The 23,947-nt window shown below is 38.6% G+C and overlaps 1 protein-coding gene across 1 annotated transcript; it reads left to right on the forward strand.

Moving 5' to 3' along the window:
• The first annotated feature begins 911 nt into the window (after positions 1-911).
• Positions 912-21,025, forward strand: vimr2 (vimentin-related 2). Its single transcript, XM_037675511.1, has 10 exons — positions 912-1,031; positions 2,418-2,562; positions 2,652-2,798; positions 2,951-3,070; positions 7,177-7,272; positions 11,517-11,645; positions 12,682-12,813; positions 20,234-20,344; positions 20,461-20,585; positions 21,022-21,025. The coding sequence occupies exons 1-10, from the start codon at positions 922-924 to the stop codon at positions 21,023-21,025; spliced, it is 1,119 nt and encodes a 372-aa protein (XP_037531439.1). The 5' UTR covers positions 912-921.
• Positions 21,026-23,947: the final 2,922 nt, after the last annotated feature.

Genomic DNA, 23,947 nt, shown 5'->3' on the forward strand with positions numbered 1-23,947 from the left:
TCTTTCCACTCGTGCTCCATCTGAAAATACTACTTCATTTTACACCTTTGTGAAGCCGTGATACTGTCTGAGTAAAGCACTTCTAAGTGCTGCAACATTTTTTTAGGAGAAAATTGGACGAGGTTTAACGACCCGTTCTTCAGTTCGTCTTTTCTCGGATGTGCCAGAGAGGATAATTTTTTTGCACTTGTTTTGCGAAACGCACGTGGTTAAAGAAATAAGGCAGTTTCCTGCTGAGGTTACTGGATGTTTCCTGTCAGCAGACGTCAGGATTAGTTTTCACAATCGTGGTACTCGATGTTCCTTGCTTGGTATCTTTAATTGAATCCAGAAAACCCAATAATGTTTGATTTCAGATTATTAGGAGAATTTAGAAAATACCTTCTGGGCTTGTTTTTGTTTACTTGCAGTCAACTTTCACACTTTCTCTTACCGAAGTTAAGATTTGCCAAAAAGGTGACTTGAGCTTGTAAATCCTGATTAAAACGCGCACGAGCAAAACATTTTCTTTACAAACACAACTCTCACGAGAAACAAAAGTACAAACCGTTTCAGTCGTAGTAATTGATGTCATGGTTTGATTTCAGTCATAAAGTTAAGGTACATTTGGAAGTACACAATGAAACATGTTTTCAACTTTACAGATTTTTTTTTGGTACTTTTAATTTATTTAAAAAGAAATAAAACTGTACAAAGCCACCACGTGCTTCATTTTAACTCATTTTTATGGCAGCTGTTTGGTAGATGACGTCGTTTACTCCTCAGGTTCTTGTGAAATCCTCATCGGCTGATGTTTGAGCTATTGTTGGCGGGCTTCACCTCAGTGCCACATTCTCACTCCCTGATTATAAAACCCGCCTCACAGCTGCTGCCTCTGTTTCCCTCGTATCGTTGGGTTTAATTCCGAATTGATCCAACATCATGGCCATGCTCAGAGTCTCTTCTTACCGCAAAATGTTTGAGGACGACAGGTGGAGTCGAAGTGGAGGGTTGAGTGCGGCGTGTGCAGGACAGTACCGGGCCTCTGTCAGGTCAGTGTGGATCACACATTTTTGAATTATTAGGATGTTTTTAACCCAAATCAAACATAAAGGAGTTGAGCTTATAGCTCAGTTTAGCTGTTCTTAAATAGTTTTGCTTGAATACTATCGGTATCTAAACAGTGATGTTCTTTCTCTTAGACCAGACATTTTGTTAAAACACACCAGAAGAAAATTAGAGAAGTGTATTGCTGAAGAACTTGCTGAAAATCAGCTGAACTTAGTTTAAAATGTGCTGAAATGGATGAACATGCCTTAGCAGAATAAAGCCGGAAGAACACATTTGCAGAATTTGTTTAAAATAAGAAGAAATAAGCACAAAAATTAATAAATTGCCTTAAAAAAAAGCTGAAATTGGCAAAAGTAGCTGAAAAGGCAGAAAGAAGCTTAAATTAACCAGAACGAAGTTGAGAGAGCACAATTGAGCCCAATTACTGGTAGGTCTAATGAAGCAGAAATGGGCACCAAAAAATGGAAATTACCTGAAAAAAGCAGAATAGTAGCTAAACAACCAGAAAGAAGTTTAAATTACCAGAATGAAGTAGAGCACAATTTTGCTGAAGTACTGGTAGGCTGAAAAAAAGTTTAAATGAGTGCAACAAATGTGGAATCAGCAGGAAAAGCTCAAATTGGCATAAAACGGCTAAATTGTAGCTGAAATAACAAATAGTTGAAACTTTCAGAAATAAGCTGAAAGGATCATAACTAGCTGAAATAAAATAAGTGCAAAATTGTAAGCAGAATAAAGCAGGAGCACAAAACAGCTGAAAGTAGTAGAATTTTTATTTTATTTTGTTTAATTTGCACAAGGAAACTGAAAGAAGCCAACACCGGAACAAAACGTGAAAGGAGCAGTAAAAGGTTGTAAACGGATCTAAAGATTTGAAGGTTGTATTTGAAGCTCAATTGATTTCCTATACGAAAAAAAATTGTCAGAAAAGGCCAAATATTTCAAAAAGCTAAAGTTGCACCAGTACCAAAAGTCATAGCGCCCTTCTGAAACAGCTGAACGTTTTGATAGATGATTTGCTGAAATTGCACAAAAATTGGGGAATGAGCAAGATGCTGAAAAATGTTCAGAAGAAAAATGGATCACAATAGTGTGAATGCTTCATAAACATTCATGCAGCTGTTTTAGAAAAGTATTTGAAAGTCCTTGTGTGTTATCACTGTGGGACAATAGTCCTAAATGTAAGTCATCGATACTCATCAGGAACTTGAAATATGAGCACGCAGGAAAATATGAGTGCCTTTTGTTGTCGGCATGCCACGTAGGACACAAATGAAGAATGCTACTGGAAGTTTCTTCTCATTAATGTTTTACTGTGTATGCAGGTAAACGTTAGTATTCAGCTCGATTTTGTTGTTTCCTTACAGAGGTGCAGCTTCAGACAGGTGTGGTTGCGAGCAGTTGAACTTCGAAGCTGCCGAGGCTCTGAACAAAGAGGGTTTGCAGCGGTTTGTCCAGGAGCGCACCTCTATAGCTGCCCTCAACGACCGCCTGGTTAAACTCATTGAACTGGTGAGGAAAACCCTGTCAGCGGTGCAAAGAACACGTCAACGCTGTGTATTCCCTTTCGGTGCCATGCCTTGTTAAATCTGTGTCTTCAGGCCCATCGTTTGGAAGAGGAGAACGATTGTCTGGAACGTCAGATCGCAGAGGAGAAGTTGAACAGTATTTCCTTCAGCATCACCTCGGCTGCAGAGAAACCTGACTACAGTTTGGAAGCAGTGGTGGGAAAACTGCGTAAACAGAAGGTAGAGTTCTGCTTGGCGTGTCAGCTGCATGTTTCTCAGTATGATGGCATGACTAAAGAGGGATTTCTCAGTCCATACGCATCTCTTTTCCTTCTCTAGTTCAGTTTGCGTAGCGACTGATGATCTGTTATCTTCACTGTGTCTGACTGCAGGATGAGATTCTTCTGGACACAAAGGAACTAAAAGAAGAGCTTGAACATTTGTTGAGAGAGTATGAGAAGGCCGCACATCAAAGGATCCTCATCCAGCAGGATCAGCAAGATGTTTCAGAGGTAACATTTGTCTTCTGCTCTGGGTTTATGTTTTATCTTCCTTTAAATGGCTTCTTTTCTATCTAAAATGTATTTATCTAAAGTTTAACCACAAACGGTCACTGTGGACATGACATTAGTGTTACTTTCCTGGCATCTTATAAAACCCTGATCCAAATTAATCTAACGCCAACACTTCCTTATAACTGACTTGAAAACTTAGCAGCACATATGTAAACATAACCAGGGATAAACAAGTTATCAGGCGCCTTTTTAGTTGTACTTCTGCTGGTAGGTTAGTGTCGTGGGAAAAAGATGAGGCAGAAGGAAAACCAGCTTGTTGATCTTAACCATTCTGTTTTACAAAGAAATGTCGAGCAGATACATCCCAGGGATGAGACGGAGCTGAGCGGAAGAAACTCTAAGCTCAGATTGTCAGAGTGATCGTTTGAACAAAGCTTATCAGTAAAACACAACACCACCATCAGGTTAGGTACAACTGGAAGGCGGTGTCACTTTTTAGAGAGCAGCACGACCCGACACTGAACTGTGAACAGATCCAGAACAATCTGTTACACCTGATGAGGACATCTCAGAGCCTCTCAGTGTCTTATCAGTGAATCTTATTTTTCCATTACAGTAAGTAAAAATACCTTTATCTGCTTTCATCTAATGGAGTTTCAATGACTTATGTCCTTTTGTAGAAGTTATGGCTGCGGTTTCGTGACTCATTTACTCGATATGCAGCCTTGTATCATCAGTAGATGGAAGGCTGACGTTTCTTGGAGGCAGTTTTTTATGATTTACAGTACAGTAGTCCCTCGTTTACCACGGGGAATCCATACCCTGAAGCCCCATGATAAGTGTATGTGTATATATATATATATATATATGTATATATATATATATATGTATATATATATATGTATATATATATATATATGTATATATATATATACATATATATAATTTTTTTTTTTCTTTTTTTTCTGGAGACAAAAATGTATTTGCACGCTGCAGTTACATCAGCCCTTAAAACTAAAGACATTAAAAAGAAAAATAATTTGTGACAGTAAAACAAAAAAAGATGAAAATTGTTGTAATGAAATACTCTGACCACTGGGTGACAGTGTTGTCAAATATTTCCACCTCCCTGTGTCTCAGTGGAACCTGTGTTGGCTGCACCAGAGTCTGAGCTGCTCTGAAACCTGACCCACCAACTTTTTCAGGCCCCCCCATCACACAGGCTGGAACCCCTCATCTCGCAGCCAGACCAGATGCGAGGGAGGCTTTAATTTCTCCCTTACAGATGTAACGCAGTTATAACACAGAGCTGTAATGTTCCCGCTGGCTCAGTTCTCTGGTTCTGAATTGGAAGCAGCTGCAGGGTGATGAGACTTGGTGGGAAATTGGCAGGAAAGTAGTGGAAGAGCAGAGATGTGAAGGAGAGGAGTGAATATGGACACATCAGCCCACAACAGGCTGTGGTTCTCCCTGATCATAAAAAACAAAGCATGCTCAGCTTTTGTATTTTGCACCTGCTGCACATCAAGACTCACATATTTGCTTTTTATGATTTAATGTGGGACAAAATAAATTGTTACAACAGAGAAAATGAAGGGACCAGTTAGTTTTAGCACAAAGCAGCTTTTTTTAGTCTAGCATGTTCCTAAACTAGAAGGAAACTATGTGAATCAGAGACGTCCAAATAAACGGGGAGTGGTGGCGCAGAGGTTAGAGAGGTGGGCCTGTGATCCGAAGATCGCCGGTTCGCGCCCCGGCCCCGACAACATCAAAATTGTGGGTGGGGTAGGTGAAACACCCACACTTGCCCCCACCCCTCATTCGCCCCACTCTGGGCCCATGAGCAAGGCCCTTAACCCCCACCAGGTCCCTAAACAGGTCTCTCTTGAAAATGAGTTCTTGTGGCTCAATGAGACTAACCTGGATAAATAAAGGCTAAATGAAAAAAAAAAAACATTTACAAATAAACATGAGTCTGAAATTGGAGTGTATTGTTAGTCGTGATCAAGACCTCATATTCTACTCGACCTACCAACTTTTTAAAGGTTTACAAAGTTTTTTTTAAGGCCGTGCAGCTTTTATAATTCTTCATATTTTTACTGCAAATGGATAAATCAAGCTAAGATAAACATTTAGAGCCACTGTTTTAAATCAAGATCATCGTATGCTGCAAGGGAACATTTTAGCCAGTTTGGTCAAACCTTGTAGACAATGTTATGTGAGAGATCATGTGATGTTTCCTGAGATGTGTTCGAGCTCAGAGTATATATTATGGATCATGCTCATCTACTACTACACCAAGTTTTAGCTCATTGTGTGTAAAAATGTCAAACTGGGAGTACAGTCATTCTTCATAAAGTCGGTTAGACTCCAAATATTAACTTGAGAAACTGCTTTAAAATGCAGTGTGAATGCTTATTGCTGAAGAACTTGTTGAAAAACAGCTGAAATTAACTAAAAACGTGTTGAAATGTACCGTAGCTGAAATGGAAGAACAAGCCTAGTAAGCAGAAGATCGCAGAAAAAAAAAAAAGCTGAATTATGTTTAAATAAGCAGAAATGTGCCCCCAAACTAGGAAATTAGCTAAATAGCAGAAATTAGCTGAAACAGCTGAGAAGTAGCTGCAATGGCAGAAATAAACTTAAACCACCAGAAGGAAGTGCAAAGAGCTGAAATGAGCTCAGAACATGTGGAATTAGCTGAAAAAGCTACAATTAGCATATAAACAGCTAAATAACTGAAATAGCAGAAAAAGCTTAAACTAGCAGCAAAAAGCTGAAAGGAGTATATTAAGCTGAAATTAGCAGAAAGGAGTTATTTAGGCTGAAACTAGCAGAAATTATTAGGAAGAACTTTAATTTATCAGAAAAAAGCTGAAATAAACAAAAAACAACAAAAAAGCTAAAAATGTAGCAAAAGGTAGAACAAGTTTAAATTAGCAGAAGAAAGCAGAAGGAACATGTTTGCCCTATTAGGCTAAAAGAAGCATAAATGAGCACAAACAAGTGGAAATTATCTGGAAAAAAAGGCAACAATTAGTAAGAAACAGGTGAAGAGTAGCTAAAAAAGCAGAAAGAAGCTTAAATTACTAGAAGGAAGTGGAGAGAGCACATTTTTGCTGAACTAGACTGAAAAAAGTTGAAATGAGTTCACTGTTCATCCAGTGGTTAATCTATGAAAACTTTATTAAAATCTGCCATATAGTTCATGATATATTTTGCTAACAAACAGACTTGGTTGACTCCAGTAGTCAATGGCCATTCATTCATTAAAACAGATCTTGTATGATCAATTAATGCTTAGAGTATGTGTTGGGAGTTATTCTCTACTACCACACCAAATTTTAGCTCAACATCCATAAAACTGACTCAAGTATAGCCACTCGTGTGTTTGCTGTGGCAGCCATTCTGAATGTGATTGACTCCTAAAAGTTTTGGATGTTCACCCAATGATTACTTCCCGAGAGTTTCATTAAAAATTATCCTTTTAGTTCATGAGATATTTTGCTAACGCAACAGAAAAACAAACAGACACAGATATAACGCCTTCGGCTGCAGGTGGTTAAAGCGCTGAGAGAACATTAGATTTAGGAGCGAGCTAAAATAAGTTTCATGAAGCTGAAGCGACTTCCATTCAGCTTGGTTGGTCTTGTTCAGTAAACCAGTTAATATTGTGATTAAATTGGTCCGAACCAAGTTTGTTTCAGGTTTTTTGAATGCAGAGTATCCAGAACAGGATGAACCCCACTCCCCTTAGCCCCGCACCATTCCCAGCACGGATCCGCACATGCACTCTTTTTAATGTAAACAAATCTGAAGCAGACATGGTTGTAATTGCATCCATCATTGATTAGTCTGGTTCTTTCAGAAGAAGCTTGTGAGCCGAGAACCCCTGCTGCTAAATGGATTGGACAACGGGTTGTTTGGGTCTCATTAGTCGTCTCCTCGTCTTCCTCTTCCTCCCCTGTCCTCCGCAGTGTCCACATGTGAATTAGGGTTAATGGTGTATGTGTGTTGATGGTGTTCAGTGGGGAAACAACTTTGTATGTTCCTTTGGTTTTGTTCATTCAGTTATACACTCGTGTTGTCGATTGTCTCTGCAGGAAGTGGATGCTGAGACAGCAGAGTGCTTGGCTCTGAGGGAGCAAGTTGGTATCTATGAGGAACAGCTGGCCAACATGGAGGCCCAGCACAAGTTGGTGAGAAAACAAAAAAATTGATGAATCAGAACGTTTATAGTTCTGAAAAATGTCTTGAAATATATTTGGTTCAGACTGGGGTGGTGGAAAACTCCCCGGTCTCCATTAGTCTTTTCTGAAACATCTGCTAATACAAACTACAGCAAATTATGTTTAATAATGTGCAATGGTCTTGAGCTTGTCCTCATTTTAAAAACGTTTTGCCTCAAAGGAGCTGAACTCTTGATTTTGAGTTGCACTGTTAGAAACCTTTTGAAAAGTTTTACAAGATATGATTTGAACGCATTTTCCATCATTTTCAGTTCAGTCCTTCTGCTTGATCGTTGTCAACGAAATGCTTTTTGTTTTTTAACTCACTGATTGATGAATCATCAAGCACACATACACATAACTCAAGGGCTGAGCCTGTGTTTTGTTCACAAAGTGTTACTGAAGGGCAGAAATCTTCAAAAATGCAACTGAAAAACAGAAATGAATGTATTTTTTCAGTTTATTCAATTCTGCAGTCACAAATTCACACGCTCTTTTTTTTTTATACTTTATAAAACCACAGACACATGTGGAAGGTGACCAACAAAGTTGATTTATACAAAAACATGGGAATTATATAGTTTGACAAAAAAAAAAAATCAAATAGGACCTTTTAGGTGCTTTGCTAAAAGCAGACTGCTTCAAAGACTTAGGACTTGCTTCATTTTTTTTACTCGAATCATTAAAGAATGACTAAAATATGTTTATAAAACACAAACTATTAATTTTGCACCAACAAAGCGTACTGGTAGGTATATGAAAGTGTCAAACAGTAAATCCTCTGCAGAAGATGATGCACCTCTCAGATCTTTGTTGGATTATTTTTGTCTCCCACCGCGGAGCGAAAAGGAGGAACTGGAAATACCATGTGTGGTGTATGGCTGCAACAAGGCATCCAAAAGTTTGCTTTAAGAATTCAGTGACCACGTCAAAATCCTGTCCATAAAAACACTTAGAAAACTACAAACATTCACTATTTAAACCCCTTAGCAACCGGGGAAATATGCATACTGCTTGTTTGCTCCTGTTTTTATAGGGAGGTGACAGAAAGATGCTGATATTTTGAAACGTTTTTGTATTTTTCAAGGGAAACTAACTTTTAAAGATACTTTGTGAACCTGCCAAGACTTGAAATATATAAAAAAAGAAAAATCATTTAAATATATATATATTTTTACATGTAAAATAAAAGAACAAAATTTGAGTTAAATAATGAACTTTTATAAGGATTTTCTTTAATCAACCAGTTACCTAACGCTTAACAACAACAACAACAACAAAAAGGTTGGAAATTGAAGTAAAAAACAGAAACTACTTAAATGTCTGTACAAATGTTTCATTTTGAGCAACACATTTTTGTTTATTCTTTGCTTTATAAATCAGTGTATTTTAATATAGGTAAAGAAAAAGTTTCTAGTTAACCAAACACAAATAATGAATGTGGTGAAACCAAACCTTTAGTCAGATATAAAATGTTTAAATGACGCTTTGAGGGCTTTTTAGATTTGCTAAGTTTATTGCAAACCTTGTTTTGTATTACCAGTAATGTTTTGCAAAGTTACATCTATTATGCATCACCGCTGACGTGTTGCATTTGTTATGTGTCACTGCTGACCATCCAGAAACGTGGGCCGGTGTTGTGCCAAAAATCAATTGGCTGCCAAATAGCAGCCGCGGGACTGTGCAGGGGAGGACTTTAACAAGTATTTAACAAGATTAACAGTGAAAAACAATTATGCGTGTGCTCAGAATTATAGCAAAGGTGTGTCTCAGCTGAACTTTTCCTTAATAAATACACTTTAATGGTCAAATCAGCTACATTTCACCTGGGCGGCGCAGCAAAATGTAGCTGATTTGACCTTTGCTTCAGGAGTAACGGAGCGAGACGAAGGTGCTTCTTTGGCAAGCCAAGTGTCTCATTAATAGCCACTTTTACTTATTAATGAGACACTTGGCTTGCCATATTTCTCAAGCGCCCTCTAGCGGCTGAAAATGGTAGTGTTCAATATTTTCCATGCCAGAATGAAATAAATCTTCAGATCTCAGCCAAAAATTGGATTACAAATGTGGGGAAAAAAACGTAAATAAGTCGCTTCATTGTATAAGTCGCAGGGCATGCAAATTTATGCAAAAAGATGCAACTTATACAGCGAAAAGTATGTAAAAGTACTCAGAAGGCAGTTATTTTTTCCCTCTCCCACAGAACCTGAACCACACATTACAGCTAGCTTGTTTGGCTGGAGTTTATCACAGTATGCTTCTTCTTCTGCCCAGAGTTCAGTCTGGCACACCTTCACGTAAGGAAAGCAGCTGCTTCACATCAGTCCTAGGGACAATTCAGCCGGCCACTCAGAGCAGACTGAAAATAAAAAAAAGAAGCAAAACAGCATTTTAAATTAGAATAAAGAAACGAAGCAGCAATGAAAGCAAAACGAAAATATTGTGTAACACACAGATTTTTATTTTATTAGACTTTAAGGCTACATTATAAACCTGTACATGTATATGATCATATATATAACATCAAACTTAATGGTTTATTTTTGTTTCCTAAAACTTGTGTTTATCTACTTACAAACCTAATATAACTGCTTACTAAATAATAATAATAATCATGATTTAAGCTCCTATGAGGGATTGGAGAGAGGGGCAGTCAAGTACAGTGTCAACCAGAACTGTCCAGTGATAACTTGAAAGAAGGCTTGAAAAAATAGAAAGTCTGTTTTTATTTTTATTTTTTGCAATATTTTCCAGAATGGCCACTTGTGTATGAACTGTAGGGCTGTTTTTAGCATTTGGAGACATAATAGTTTGAGAAGTTGAAGAGAAATCAACACGAGGCAGGGATTTTTAAATCACAGGATCATTGCAAGGAATGTTACTTCATGAACATTGTAGCTCCTGTTGGACTTTATAGTCGAGGCAAACTCCCCGATCCATGCAAGTGGTGACAGCTAGTTCACTTCTAACATCTGTTCTGCTGTCATATTAAAATAAAATCGATTTTGTACAGAAGGCACACTCCTGTTTAACAGAAAACAGAAGATATCTGCATCAATGGATCTTTTGGCAGGAAAAGAAAGAAGACGGGAGTTTAAAACTGTGAATTGCTCCTTTAAAATGAATCCATTTGTTGCACACACCGTTCTGTCTGCATCCTTTACGGTTTTCTCCTCCCCACCAGAAGATGACAGATGCGGCCCAGGCGGTCAGAGGCTGAAACGGCAGCAGCTCCATCACTCCGTTTTTCTCTGCAGAGCCGCCCGGCGTTTAACCTGCTCCCTCTGGAACCTGCTCGATAACCCAGTGTGGGAAAGCCGACTAAACGCCACATGAAAACAGAAGTTCTCTTTGTTTTATCAAACGTTTTGTTACGGCACGTCCGCATAATTAATTCCGCTCTGACAAACTGGTAGCTGTGTCATCGTTCAGGTGCAGCAAAAAGCAGGAAAATGTTGAGTCTCACTGCAGTGCAGGTTTTTCTCAGTGGCAGTTCATTTTCTTTGGACTAAATTTGTGTTTTATTTTTTACTAACAATGCTAATTTGTAAAAGGTTGAAGTACATGCTGTGGACTTTGTTGGGCTGAAAGTAGGGATGCACAATATTGGATCTTTGGCCGATATCTGATATGCCAATATGTAAAAACTTATTTGGTTGATAACCGATACCAATACTGATATTTTTTTCCAAGACCTACGTACAGGCACTGCATAGCTTTCTCTGCTGTGGAATTGAAATGCTACATTATTTTGCATGCTCTTTGTCAGTTCGTCCTGCCAAATGCAGATGACAAAAAGGGGTCTGAAAATGATGTAACACTTCAGCTTGGATTATGTTTAATGTCAAATTTATTCGTTACATTTACTCTCTCTAACACAATGACAATGACTCGTACAAAAACAGCACCATATATTTATATATTTTTTTCATTCAACCTTTATTTAAACAGGTTAGTCCCATTGAGCCACGAGGATTCATTTACTAGAGAGACCTGAATGAGAGTATATATATATATATATATATATATATATATATATATCATCCTCAAATGATCTCAGCAGCAGTTCCTCATGTACTAATGGTCTTCTCTTTGCATTGTGTAGTTAAAAGTAGTTATCGCCCGCCACCTAGTCAGTTGATAGTGTTTTTGATCATGTCTGTGTGTTGCCTGCATATCTGTCACCTCTGTATTTGTATATGTTGCATGCGCAGGAAGTGGAAGGTCTGCTGAGGCCAGATGAAAGAGCTCTGAAGGTAGCGGCGATTAGATTTGGCAGCCCTGACATCACTCCGGCCTTGGATGTAAAGGAGTACTACTGCCAGCTGGCTGAGAGCCTCCAGGTACAACTTAAGATACAAAACATGCCAAGACAGAGTTAGACACACTCATACACACTTTAATGTTTCCAAGCAAGCCTCGTGAAACTGTCGCTATATTTCTGCTTGTTTAACAGCAGAACAAATCTTTATTTAATGCTTGATTTTTTTCCATTTTGAACATTTAATGCTAACGTTTTTTAGAATTTCGGCACTCCTTTATTTTTTATTTTTTTTACTTGACTCTGAATTCTTCCTCAGACACCCACTCCTCATTCTCCTCGCTCCCCCTAACCCCGCTAAAATGGCCCGGTCAGGTCCGGACATAAATCTCAGCTTTCACAAATCACACTGCGATCCTCCTACTTGTTGTTTTTACTTCCCTAACACAACACTTGAGGAGAACTTGAGAATCGAAGCTGCAGTTCTTGACCCAAACAGAATGCTTTTGTCCACCTATGTCTGCGTGCTGCTGCCCAATGGGGTCAGACTCCCAACTCCGGTCGGTCTGACCCCCTCTGAGGTGAGGATGTCTGCCGGTTCAGAGGTCAGAGCTGTAATCAGACTGCAGGCCGCCTTCCCAGGCTTTCCAGCAACTGTGCGGTGGATGATGGTGTGTCTGAGGAGATATTAAGGAACACCACTGGGTACATTTATATATATTTGTGTGTCTGATGGGATGTGTCGGAGTGTTTCTCTTCCTCTCATTCAGTCTCTCCCATCACCAGCTGGACGACGTCCCGTCTGCGCCTGGCCTCCATTATGAGACACTCTGGTCTTGATGCTGAAATGATTATTGGTGTTGAACATTGATGGTGATTGCTGGCTGTCTCCCACACCTGTGCGCCCTCGTGTCGCTTGTTTCAGCTGCGTCTTTTTCCATTTAATCACAAATTAGGTTCACGCACAGAGACCTCTGCTCATCCACTGACAGACTCTTCACTAAAGACCCATTAATTGTAGTTTGTTTGTGTTTGTGAACTTAGTTTTATTTTTTATAAAAAATCCACACATGCAGGCATTTTCATTTGCTCGATTTAGTGATTATTTGTTTCTTCAGTTCGAGTGCGATGCATCCTCCTCTGCTGCGATGCGTAAAAGTGATGGAAAGAAACTGGAAGTGGGAGGAATTGCAGGGTCAAAGGTCAAAGACCTGCCGGAGATGAATGACGCGAGTGAGATGAACGCAGTGGTGAGTGCATTTCCCTGCTCTTCTTTTTACTCTTCTTTATCAGACAAAATCCCAAATTCTAGCTCCTTGAAACGGCACATTACTGAATAAAATAACTGTTTTTATTAAAGTCCTCATTAATGTAGATGATTTGTGTTTTTCTTGGTAATTATCTCTGAAATTTCTCATCTCTAAACATCTCTAACATACCTGTGTATAAATAAACCTTGATTTATCCTCATAAATCAATTTGTCCATGATAAATAACACGTCTTGTTTAGATTAGGTTGAATTTATCCCTGAGTGACTGCAGTTCTACAAGAGATTTATGTGAAAATCACTGAGAGGACACCAAACTGCAACAGTGTTTGTAATCTTCAATGAGGTTTTATTTTTGGAAAAACTTCACAAGGCACAATTTTTGCTGCCTTTCTATAATTAAACCTTGAGACTGATTGGGGTGTGTGTTACTGAGTGTCAGAAGCAAACCTGGAAACTTGAATGAATCTTACTGTGTGAATGTTAAAGAAGTATTCACACTATTGTGATCCATTTTTCTTACGTAGGTTTTTTGGTGCAATTCTTGTCCCGCAGTTTTCTAGCTATTTCAACAAATCATATATCAAAATGTTCAGCTCTTTCAGGACAATCCTGCTACGACTTTTGGTAGTGGTGCAACTTTAGCTTTTTGATATATTTAGCCTTTTCTGTCATGTTTTCCCTCATAGAATATGAATTGAGCTCATCCTTCAAATCTTTAAATCTGTTTACAACCTTGTACTGCTCCTTTTACATTTTGTTCTGATTCAGCTTCTTTCTGCTAACTGCAACATTTTTTGTGGCTCTTGTAACTTCTTTCTGCTATTTTCAGCTTGTTATGCTCCTTTTAGCTTACTTTTGCAAGTTTCAGCTTTTTCTGCTATTTCAGCTACGATTTAGCGGTTTTTATGCTAATTTAGCATTTTCAGCTAATTCCACATTTTTTGCACTCATTTAAAAAAAAAAAATCAGCCTAATTCAGCAAAAATGTGCTGTGTCCACTTCCTTCTGGAAAGTTAATCTTCTTTCTGCTTTTTTAGCCAGTTTTCAGCTTTTTTTTAGACTCATGTGAGCTATTTTCAGAGAATTTCCATTTTATGTGCTTATGTCTGCTTTTTTCAGCCTAATGGGGCAAACGTCATTTTTGCCTTTTTCTGCTAATTTAAGCTTGTTCTACAGTTTTAGCCACCTTTCTAGCATTTGAAGCTTTATTTCAGCTGTTTTCAGATAAATTCAAGTTTTTCTCTGGTAATTTCTGCTACTTCCTGCCTAATTAACTTTTTTTTTTCTGATAATTTCATCTTATGCTCCTTTCAGCTTTTCTCTGCTAGTTTCAGCTTTTCTGCTATTTCAGCTAATATTTAGCTGTTTTTATGCAAACTTTAGCCTTTTCAGCTAATTCCCCATTTTGTAAATGGGATTTACTGTATAAATAAAGGTTGATTGATTTACCTCATTTCAGCTCATTTCACTTCCTTAAACTTCTTTCTGCCTTTTCAGCTTCTTTTCAGCTTTTTTTGTTGCTAATTTCAGCTTTTTTAAGCTGATTTCCTAATTTTTGTGCTCATTTTGGCTTATTTAAACATAATTCACTAAATACGTGTTCTTTCTGGGGTTTTTTCTGCTAATTTCAGCTTGTTTTTTTAATTTCAGCTCTATTTCAGCATGTTTGTAGCTAATTTCAGCTGTTTTTCAGCAAGTTCTTCTGGACTGCACACTGCAATTTTATAGGAAATACAATTTCCCTAGTTATTTTTAGATGTTATTCTGAAACTTTATTTTGTTCAACTTTGTCCCAGTAAAAAACGCATCATTAAAGAAATATTTAGGCATTTTCTGAACACAGCCTTTCTTGCAAGACATGAAAGAATAAGACTGAAGTTTGAAATAAGACATAGAACAGCTTCTGGCTAACTTAGCTCAGCAAATTCACTCTAAAAGTGACAAAATGCTTAAATTACTTAACGAACAGGTTACCCAAGACCAACTTACAAGTGTAAACATAATCTTTGGCTCTTATGAAGGCTTATGTGCTGTTCTAGTTCTTGTCTGGTTCCAGTCACGTTCTGAATTTTAATTTTATTGAACATTTTCCATAAGTTTTCCCAACGTCCAGATTTACTTCAGGCTCATTTAGCAGATTTCTGTTGGTGGTGTCAGAGTTTCTGTACAAACATGAGAGTGTTAAATATCACCTTTTCTAATCCGTATTTCAGCAACTATATGAATTTAGCCAAATTCATTTGAGTAAGAGAAACACAAGTCCTTTAGTGTGATTGCATGATTGTGCTCAGCAGATGGATAGATGTTTTTATAAAAGTCTGGATCATTTCTTCTCCAAACACAAACCTGTTCACTACAGCTCGAACGTTCCCGCCACGGGAAAAATGAACATATCAGGTTTATTTAGACGCTGCTTTGCAAACCTGTAACGTATTTAGGATGTAGGAAAGGTTTAATGACTCCTGCATGAAGGTCGTATTTATACAGGTGTAGCTGCAAAGTGAAACTGTGCACCATCACTCCAGTGTCTTCTAAATCTTCCTAAAAGTTTTTTTTTCTTTGTCAGTCAAAGATTTGGATTTGGAAATGCAGTTTGAGTATTTCCCTAAGTTTTTTCTTTTTTCTTTCAGTCTGTTCTCAAACAGTTCTGTAATCTGATTTGTTTTAATTTCACATTAAATGGAGAAAATGTATTCTAGAAATATTTTTTTAGCATCTTGAGTATTTGCACCAGACGTAAGCAGAAAGTTTTTATGTGGGCTTGGACTTTCAGTTCTTTGTAAAATGCTAATAAAGGTTTTTGATAAAGGTTAACTGGAAACTTAAATCTCAAGCCTTAATAGAATGAATGACATACATCTACTTGCATAGTATTTTTTCAAAGCTGCAAAGATATGCAATTAAAATATTTAACTGCAACATGAGCTGTCCATTTAAAAATGTGATGATGCCATCGATTGATCCCACTTTCTTATATATAAATAAATGCAAAGTCAATAAATAAAAGACTGATATCATATTTAGCTTGTAAAACTAAATATGAAGCCTCCAACAGACTTTAGATATAACTTTTTTAATGGTTGTCAGTGTGGACAAAAATATTAAGAAAAAGCAATACATTGTTACACTAAACTTTACATTTGTTGAACTATTAAAATGTTTTTGACTGAGAAATATGTGGCTTTTTTATTGCTTGCTGAGGATAAATGACTATAATACCATTAGTATACACCAAACTAAACATTTCAATGGGTTTTGTGCCAGTAAAAATACTTTAAAGAGAGCAAACTGCATTTTTAAAAATTTATTTTCCAAATACAGCTCACACTTATTCCTTTTGAAATTCACATCCAAAAATCTTTGCAGTTCTTCAGAACTCAGAAACTCCTTCATGTTTTTCTTTGTCACAAAAGGGACTGGGGGCTACAAATTATGGGGAAGAGGTGAAATAGGATGTTGCTTAAAATACCTTGAATTGGCCAGCTTCATGATAAAATTGTGTAATAATAACTTTACTTCTGGTAGAAGAATCATTGCAAGTCTAATGACGACAGCTGCTGAGAAATAAATTTGTTTTTTCCAGATGATTAATCAGAACCCGATGCTACGAGCATTTTGATAATACGTTTTGAACCCCTTTGAATAACAAAGCATGAATGAGAGTTAAAACACAATTATGGTGGTAAAGTTGATGAAGGGAGTGGAGAGCGGCTGAGTGACAGCAGAGCCACGGGGGTGGGGGGTCTGGCTGACCAGAGTGTTTACTCTGAGGACACTTTCAGCAGGAGAAGGGCTCGGCTGCAGCTCAGACGGGATTTATTGCTCTCGCTGTCTGCAGTTATTAAGTACACTGTTTGAGAGGGTCTGCAGAGACAGAGACGTTTCAAGACTTTGCACACAGATGCGCACTAAACTTACATTTCTTTAGCAGTTTACAAATAGCATTTAAATGTTAAATGGACTGTACTTATATATCACCTTTTTATCTTATCAAGATACTCAAAGCGCTTTACTCTACAATCTGTGCCCTCATTTACCCATTCATACAGCACTTTACTAGATCTATTCAAAGAATAATCAGTGCTTTATCAAATTCATATAGGCCTGTCGCGATAAACAATAAATCAATTAATCGCACGATAAATGAAAATTATCGACCTCATTTTCATTTATCGGCTTTATTGTTTCTTTGTGTGTCTCTCTTTCTACTGAAGACACTGGATGACAAAAGGCTTAACTCAGGTGCTCTTCACTGACCCCTCCCTTTCTCTCTTTTCTCTTTAAAATCTGTTTCAATCGTCCAAAATCTTGTTTTTGGATCGTTAAAAGCAGCTAAGCTGAGAAGCTAAGCTACGAGCTAAGCCAAGGCCAATTTCGGGAAAAAACCTCCGTCTTGTTGAAGCTCCAAAATTCATGGTTGAAACCCGTGCCTTTGTGTAAAAAGTTGTTTTTCTATGCAAAAAGAAGCTGAGAACTTGTTTACAGATTTTTTAATTTTTTTTTTAAATTAAAAGCTTTGTGTGAAAAATGCTATGCCAAAGAGCTCAAACCAAACCGAACGTCCGCCATATTGAGTACCAAAAAAAGGAAAGAGAGACAGCCCATGTCACGTCAAGGGGCCTTCCTCTCATTTTTCTTAAAGAGACACGCTGCTCGCTCCCTCACTATTCATCCTTTGGTTCAAACTGTCTCATACTGCCATCCAGTGGTCAATAAAATGTACTACACTCAAAACAAATGAACCAATATTTCTTCTTAACTTTGACAATTACTAATTATTATCAACTTTCAAACAATATTATAGTTTATCGCAATAATTTCTGAGATAATTAATCGCCCAGCAGAATTTGTTATTGTGACAAGCCTACATTCATACACCGATGGGACACACATCAGAGGCAATGAGGGGCTTTGGCATATGACTGCTGGTGGAATCGAACCCTCAACTCTTGCATAGGATGACTGCTCGAACCAGTCAGCCACAGCTGCCCGGATTAAACATTAATTAAATATTTTATTCAGCTAATAGAGGGAAACAAAAGGCAGCCCAGAGAGGTATTACTGACAGATAATTTCATTCAGGTGAAGTCACTTAATTAAAAACAGAAATTACCTTCTCTCAGTCTTTAACATCCATCAGCGGTCTCACCACAGCTGGCACCCGACCACATCTGTAACAAACATGGTGGTTTGGTTCTTATTACTGCGGCCGCGGCCTTCCTTCCAGCTCTTTAAATAAACAGAGCGCCTCTTTAACCACAGCAGAACCCGTCCAACATCATCTAGTCTTCTCTAACACACGACCCACGAGCTCCGGTCGGGTCACTCCAGCCTGACGAATGGACAGCTCGGCTCGATCTGCTCTGTTTCCTCTCTCTCGCCTGTGATGGATGCTCCGGGTCTGCTTTCTCACCGAGACACAACATGGCCAAACAAACAGATTGCAGTGAAATCAGCCCGGACTCAAGAGTGTATATAATAGAACAGGCTGTGATGGCGTTGTACGCATATACATACACGACCGGGCTCCACTTATCATGACAGGCAGGAGGGAGGCGAGTGGTCGTTTTTGGCTCGGCCAGTTTGAGAAGTCATCGTGAGCCTGAGAGTAGGAACCATGTTGTCTTCTACTCACATAATCTCACTGAAATACGAGCAGGCTGCATCCCCATCTGGTTGTGACGACTAATTGTTGAACTTTTGTGATTGTTGTAATTAGTCATGGAAGGACATCACAGACACTGCGGGAGGGATGCTCCTCGGTTACCGGTAGTTTGTGCTCTAAATAACCTGGTCAGCCTGCGTTTGTCTTCAATTGGAGCTCAATTTCTATCAATTTTCAAAATGAAAATTGTTATTCATAATTTAAAAGTGGAAGCTCAAGGTAAAGAGAAACATTCCCTGTTTAATGTTCTTTGGTTTTATTAGCCGAATCTTGTGCCCTTGTCTTATCTGTTTACAGTAGTAGAAGGCAGCTGTTAGCATTAACGTATCTAAATCCAGGTTGACCACTGCAATTCACCCAATTATTGTGGGAATATTTTGCCCTAAAACCACAAATGTGAACCTTGTGGTAAAGGCTGGATAAATTGTCAGGGGGAATCACTAAAGTCAATGTAAGTCATCATCTGGAAACAATGAAAGTCTGTACAAATTTTGATGGCAATCCATTAGGTCTACATTTAGATATTTCCATCTGGATCACATTGGGGGGGGGGGGGGGGGTTATTGCACTCACATGGCTGTGAGCGCTGATAAAAAAGCTCTAAAAAGAACAAATTAGAGCAAAAAGACAAGCAAATATAGGATTTATGGTCCTCAAGTGGTCAGAAATTGTAAGCACAGATCTTACTTTTTCTGTGCAAGGGTGTGAGGGAAGCTAGTCTATTATTTTTTGTATTTTAATAAATAATAACTCATTTAAAAAGCATAATAAATCTAACCATTTAGCAGAGAGCACGAGAAGTGAAATGCTGTATAATGTTGGTATTAATGCACAACTATGGTTTAAGGTCAAGTCTTATTTGCTTTAATGTAAACTAACAAAACGTTCCCTGCTGAAGGAGACTTTGTCATTCACATCACATGCAATACATGAGATGGAACAAAATTATGTACGCAGGGTCCCTTTACACTGGACAAAGCAATATATATAAAGTATATTGGTAAATAAAAACATAAACAGTATATAAACAGTGAAGTGCACTTATTTACTTGTTGAATTATAAAAAGGCCATGAAAGGAAAATTATGTTGTAGCTGGGCATTACCAGGGGTCTGCAACCTTCATTATCAAAAGAGCCATTTTTTACACTTTCATTCATTAAATTAAACGTATCCAAAGCTGCAACAACCTGCTAAAACTCTGATTATCAACTGGTGGCTCATGGGCCACTTTAGGTTTATTGGAGGAGACTTTTGTGGTCAGTAGGGATGACATTATAAAGCTAAAAATATCTAATGATTTTTAACATTTATTGATATTTTTATAATGTAAGATGAATGGAAAGACCAGATTCTTGTAGGAGGGGTGGGGGCGAGAGAAACAGCTTTTTAAATAAAAACCAGCTTTGAACTACACAGACCTATGTGATTTTTTATTTTTTTTTAATTGTGGAAAAAAATACTTTATAGAAATAAAGAAAAAGTGTTGAAGTATTGCAAAATAAATTACAGAAAAACAGCTAGAAGTATTTTTTTGTTTGTATAACAACCAATAAAATTCAGTTTTATGTCAGTTTTGGTCAAAGCTTGAAAGAGCCGCTGCAGAGGGTCCAAAGAGCTGCATGTGGCTCCAGAGCCACAGGTTGCAGACCCCTGGGCATTATCAAAAAAGTAAGTTTGTTTTGCAGGTATACAGTAAATGAGTCTCTGCTAGATGGCATTTTGTCTTTCTGCAGATTTCGGGGCTGCAAAACGAGCTCTCCGAGCTCGAGAAGTGTAATCAGGAACTGGAAGACGAGGTTGAGACTAAGATGGCTGTGTACGAGGGTGAAGTTGAAGAGTTGGAGGTGATGGAGGGAATATTTTGACTGAACCACTGATCTGAGCTCATTTTATTTGTAAATCTCATTCTCTGTTCGTCCCACCGTGTGTGTGCACGTCTGGGTGTATTCATGTTCTTCAGTGCGCTGTAGATGAAATCAAGCAGCAGGAGGCTGATCTCAAGGCTCAGATGAAGGAGCAGTGTGAGGCGAACAAGACACTGCTCAGTGAGAGGATGGCGAGAGACATGGAGATTGCTGCTTACAGGTCAGAAAATTTAATGTCAAAGTGTTTTATTCTGTAAGTCTACATTGAAAAAAGAAGCAGTCTTGCAATAACTGGCTCAAAAACGGCAAAACATTTCATCGTACATCATAACAAAATTTAGCTTTTTTACTGATAAAATATTTTTTTCTGCTTTTGAGTAAACACTAAAGTGGAAGAGAGAGGACTGGTGGTCAGAGTCAACATTTGCTGAAGTTACTTCACTTTCTGATTTATCAGTCGCTCATAGTTTAGTTTTAAAGGTGCATTTTTTTTATTTTTTTTTTACGTTTTCCGCATTATTGCCATATCATTCTAACATTGTAGCACCGCTTGGGGTGGCTGCATGTTGGAGTAGCTCTGTTACATTCATTCTGAGTTATTGTTTTGAAAACTTAATCTTTTCTTTATTCTGGATGTAAATTGCTTTTTTTTTCAGGTGATTGTTTACTCTGGGATCAGATGCTGTGCAGCTGGAAGGATTTTTACTGAAACATTTTTACTTTTGGGCATTTGTTATAATGTGTAACCATGGCAACAAGGTGTTTTTTTTAACAACCAGGAGCAGCTGATTTACATCTCAAAAGCTCAAATACCTCAATTACAGCCCCAAATTCCAAATGAGTTGAAAAGGAGGCGCCGTGGACTAATTGAATTCCCGTCAACCTGGCGTTGGTGCTCGAGTACCTGACCTCCAAGATCCTGGAGCTGGTGGGAAATTCGGCTCGTGACAATGGAAGGACTGGGATCATACCCCAACACCTTCAGCTGTCTGTCCGTGGCGATGAGGAGCTCGCAGACTGCCGGGAGGAGTGACCATTGCTCAGAGAGGAATTCTGCCCGTCATTCGGACAGTCCTGCCCAGGAGGACCAAGAGATCTGCCGGATCTGACAGCAAGCTGGATCCGGGTGGTCGGATCGGTATCTGTGGCCAGATTCTTCGGATTTGCTGCAGGAGATCCTTCCTGCCCACAGCTATCAGCATGAAACCAGGATAATGAGCTACATCAACTTAATTTCTCTTTGGAATTAATAAGGTATTTTTGAATTATGAAGCAAGAGGCCTAACAGATATTTTACTTTTAACACCATAAACCACTGTGATCATAAATGCAAAGATCACTGTAGTCCTCTTCATTAAGGCTCATTGTTTAAAAATCTTTATCATCCCTGATGCAATTTGTTATGCAGACAGTAGGGAACAAGTACAAATAAACGTCAACAGTACGATATACTGTACAAATATATGCTTCTAATGCTTCTGATGGGCAAATTGTTTGAAAGCACCCATGTCGCTATGGTATGGCCAGTAAGGTTCATAGTAAAGTCTTGAGATAAGAATGATCCAGTTGTTAGTAGAACTGTCAGTCAAAAAGCTGTCATTAATTCCAACAATAACACTGAGTTCATCACCTTCTCTTCAATGTGCTCATTATTATAGCTGCTTTTCTATCTGATTGAGGTTGTACCCCTAAAGTCTGAGCTTTCAGTCACAAAAGCTGTCACAACTTGTGTTGTGTGTGTGTGTGTGTGTGTGTGTGTGCGCACATGATGGGGTCAAATACAAACAGCCCTCATAATATTTAAAGTTGTCACACAGATCTGGCCCTTGATGGTGTGAAGAACTGGGCAAAGCAGCTGGTGGTCCTGAGATGTGGTCATAAGATTTAAATCCACTTGTTTACATTTGACAGTCTTCACATATGAACAGAAGACATTAAATACGACGACTGTGATTATGTTTCCATACAGCCTCATCGGGGCTAATGGGAGAATTATTCCATAGGTCAGAACTCTGTTTCCTACATAACGTCACCTTGACGTTCAAAACTCCTTTGTGAGAAGTTTCTGGAGATAAAGCGCTGGCTTCCTGTGCCTGCTGAGGTCACAGGAAGCTTCTCCTGGATGTGATGCAGTTTCCTGTATGTGGCCTTGAAGGTTTCTTGTCTCTTTGGTTCACCGGGGGTTGTTCAACCATCTGCCACCACGGTGTTTGAAGTGACGCACTTCTGCCGCAACATCCTGCTGCCACAGACGTCTTCCTTTTGCCCGTCCCGCCACATGTGACCCAGAAAGGGGGCCCTTCTGCCGGTCTGAGCTCACACGCTCAAAATACCTTGTAAGAAAGAGCAAAGAGGATCCCTTACTGTCAGGGCTGTAAGGTTAGCCTTCCAGCTCCTCTCCATGCCAGCCTGTTAATGTCAACCCCCCACCGTAGACACATTTACGAATTTGCCACAGTTTTCGTTCCCTCTCACGACCAAACACACACTGTCACAAAGACATTTCAGGCTCAGGAAAGCCACACAGGCCATGCCAACTTTCTTCCTTTCTTTTCCTTTTTTTTTTCACACATTGTTTTTACCCTTGATTAAGGCCATGAATAAAAATGAAAATGGCTGCTGTTTATTCTCTGCACGCCGAAGCAAATTGTCTGCTCTACATACGATAATGACCCCCGGCTGCCATTACTGGAAGGTTTATCACTGATGGAAGCATCTCAGAGCAGTCTGGGCAGATGTTTGCTGGTTTTCTTTACTACAAATGTGAACACAATTGGACAGTAACTCATGGTTCTTCTGCTGCATCGCACAGAAACAAGCAGCTCAAACTAGAATGCTTTTGATGAAAACAGTGCTTTACTCCCTCCTTCAGCTCTAAGCAGAGGTAGAAAGAATACTGAAAATTTGTACTCAAGTACAAGTACTGTTACACTGCTTAAATTGTACTCAATTACAAGTAAAAGTAATGGTGTTATAAAAATACTTAAAAGTACAAAGTACTCTTCTCAAAAACTCCAAGTATTAATGATTTTTTAACCACTTGATGTTTGATTGTGTTGTCAATTAAAGACATTCAGTTGGATTTACTGTGTATTACAGCTACATTCAAAGTACATTTCTCAGATGCTCAGAAGCTCCGTCTTATTTTAGTACCAGGCAAAGCGATGGCAATTACATCATCTAAGATCTTTGCATACTTAGACAAACTAATAACCCATACATACAAACAATAAAAAAGCAATATCACACTTGTAGTTGTAAAACCTCGTATACTGCGATATGTTTTTTGAGATTAGATGTTGAAGTCTTGAAAGCTGCTATCACCGTAGAGATCAAACAAAGTTTGCATCTGGGTGCTGTCTCCTTTTCACCCTCTGTACATGAAAAATTCCTCCAGGTACGGCCACGGGCACTGGTCCTCAGCCTTTACCTTGTCATTTTCTCTGTTGACAGTGTTGTCCTCTGTCTCCATTTTGGCTTTTTCTCCAAATCTTTGGTCCATAAATGACTCTCTACACTTCGGAGTTGTCCTTTGCTTACATCATAGGTTATTGACACGTTCGCGATCTGAGAGCTTTATTG

Source organism: Nematolebias whitei, chromosome 4 (assembly GCF_014905685.2).
Source record: "Nematolebias whitei isolate Nwh7 chromosome 4, NemWhi1, whole genome shotgun sequence".
Taxonomy (NCBI): Eukaryota; Metazoa; Chordata; class Actinopteri; order Cyprinodontiformes; family Rivulidae; genus Nematolebias; species Nematolebias whitei.

Excerpts from the sequence above, each read along its gene's own strand:
- vimr2 (XM_037675511.1), top strand. The coding sequence starts at position 922 with ATGGCCATGCTCAGAGTCTCTTCTTACCGCAAAATGTTTGAGGACGAC. Across the intron at positions 11,646-12,681 it reads AGCTGGCTGAGAGCCTCCAG|TTCGAGTGCGATGCATCCTC; the intron begins GTACAACTTAAG and ends TTGTTTCTTCAG. Across the intron at positions 12,814-20,233 it reads CGAGTGAGATGAACGCAGTG|ATTTCGGGGCTGCAAAACGA; the intron begins GTGAGTGCATTT and ends GTCTTTCTGCAG.